The 2,395-nt window shown below is 61.1% G+C and overlaps 1 protein-coding gene across 1 annotated transcript; it reads right to left on the reverse strand.

The window, feature by feature from the left end:
* Positions 1–66: 66 nt before the first annotated feature.
* Positions 67–1,573, reverse strand: PHACADRAFT_203123 (uncharacterized protein; the record flags this gene model as incomplete). Its single annotated transcript, XM_007403193.1, has 2 exons — positions 67–889; positions 938–1,573. Coding segments are annotated over 2 exons (1,459 nt in total), but the record flags the coding sequence as incomplete, so codon positions are not given.
* Between the last annotated feature and the right edge of the window lie 822 nt (positions 1,574–2,395).

Below are 2,395 nucleotides of genomic sequence, written 5' to 3' on the forward strand. Positions count from 1 at the left end.
TGCAAACATCAGCATCGTTCCACACACACACACACAAAAAACAGCGCGTCAAAAACACACACGCACCGCACTGCTCGGCATACTGCAGGTTCAGGTTCTGGTACGCCAGCCGCGAGTTCTCGAGGCTCCTCGAGAGCTGGGCGATGCTCTGCTCGAGGCCCTGGATCTGCGTGAAGCTCGAGCGCTCCTTGGCCTTGAGCTCCTTCTCCTGGCGGCGCGCGCCGCCGAGCTCGCTGCGGAGCTCGTCGAGCCGCAGGTGCATGTCCTCGATCTCCGCCTCGCGCTCGGCGAGCCGCCGCTGGAGGTTGTCCTCCGTGTCGCTCAGCTTGCGCCGCAGCTCGTCGTTCACCCGCTGCAGCGCCTCGGCGCGCTCCGCCATGTCGAGCGACACCGTCGACGTCGTCGACAGCCGCTCGTGCAGGCGCAGCAGCGTCGGGTCGTCGTCGTCGTCATCGTCGTCGCCGTACAGGCCCTCGTCGTCCGAGTTGCGCGCGCGCGACGGGAGAGGAAGCGCCGAGAGCGGCCGGTCGTCGACCTCGAAGGACAGGTCCGACATGTCGCGGTCGCTCGGCGGCGGCGACATCAGCCCCGTCGTCGCGTGCTCGTGCTGCTGATGGTGGTGGCGGTGGTGGTGGTAGTAGCCGCCGCCGTCGCTCTCGGGAGAGACGGATCGGTGGCGGAGCGCGAAGCCGTCCAGGCTGCTAAAGTGTCCGTGCGACCTGGAGCGCGAGTGGGGGCGCGAGTAGGAGCCGACGCTGACGGGGGAGGCCGACCCGGATTGGCGTGCAAAGTACGGGTCTGGGGACGTCGGGTTGGAGGGAGAGCGCACCCGCCCGGCAGTGGACCCCTGCGAGCGCGAGTAGGCCACAGGTGGTGCCGAAATAGAGGTCTGCATGCGTTTGAGTGATCGCCCTGCGACTATATGCGTCTTGCTCACCTCTGAATCACTCAAGTCGCGTCCAGGAGCTCCGGCGTCACTGCTCCGGCGCTGTGGGGGCGGCCGTCGCGTCCAGCTGGTCGGCGCATTGGACAGCGGGGTGGTCCGCCGCCGCCGGGTGGCATCGAAAGGGGAGTCGCGCATTGGCGTTTTTGGCGGCACTAGAGGCGGCTCCGCTGATGACGACCGACTGGGTGGTCGATAGACTGAAGTACCAATGGATTCTGGGCTGGACGAGCGGGAGTGGTTGTCGTGCTCGTACTCGGTGAGGTCTTCTTGTCTTGCTCTCGCCATGGCCTCTGCATCGTCTTCAGGTGTCCCCTCTCGACCATCGCCGGGGCCGGCCGTCGTCCTCTGCGCGATGAACGCGAGCAATACCCGTGGTGTGACGGCGAGGCCGGGATTGGTCTCGATGAGGTCAATGAGCTGTTCTTCCTCTTCGCGAGTCATGAGCTCCAAAGCATTGTGGTTGTGCGAGAATGTCCGTAGAATGTCTACGAGGGCATGACCGGGTATGGTGGGGTCGCCGCCGTCGTCGGACGTGGACTGAGGATGTCGGCGAAAGAGGTCGTCGATTTCGCGTTCGAGGTCTACGATAGATTGGCGATTGCGTCCGTAGGTGGTGGTGGACGACATTACATGGAAGGTGGTATCAATTAATAGGGTATTGCGGGGGTATGAAGCGTGCAAGTGATGGTTTGGTTCAAGTTCTCGCCGTTCGCCCTTCCCTAGCAGACTGTCTCGGACAACGTGTTGACGCATATTTGTGCAATGTTCGGGCGGTGTTATTTCTCTCACACAAAAATCTATGGAGACAAAGGCGTCGGACACAGGCTTGGTGTTGCCAGCCGGACAAGGGCGGTCCCTGCAACTGACTCACAATCCCGAGACCCTACGGCAGCTTTCTGTCGTATGTCGGGATTTCCAAATCCGGGTGCCATCAGATGGAACTAGGCGCCGTTCTCGGGTCTCCAGTAAAAGACCGTGACGCTCCTCGAGATGTTTGCTATGGCTGGAAATCCGTACAGGTACGTACAGGATACATATTGGATGATACATGTTCCGACTTTGAGCTAGTCGAATGGCCTCCCCGCGGGTGATCCCATGGTCAAAAGCTGTATACCGGCGTGACCACAGTATACACCACCCGTGCACTACGTATTGCCTGAGACCTATGTCTTGAGCCGACACAGAACTTTTCACATGCTCCCTTCTCAGGTACCGACGTTCGCGGCTGCAGACATACGCGTTGCGTCGTGTCATGTTCAATACCTCGTTTGCACCACGAGTTCAACGGCACAATCGCGGCGGCCTCATTCTGGGTCGTCCCCAAGCGAACACGCGTTCTTTAATGAACGCACAGCCTATCTGCACATCCCCCCGATTTCGCGATACACATGGACGACGTGTTGGTTGCATATCGCAGCAAACGGATGCTCTCCTTTCGCGGGGGCGATG

The sequence above is a fragment of the Phanerochaete carnosa genome, assembly GCF_000300595.1.
Source record: "Phanerochaete carnosa HHB-10118-sp unplaced genomic scaffold PHACAscaffold_854, whole genome shotgun sequence".
Taxonomy (NCBI): domain Eukaryota; kingdom Fungi; phylum Basidiomycota; class Agaricomycetes; order Polyporales; family Phanerochaetaceae; genus Phanerochaete; species Phanerochaete carnosa.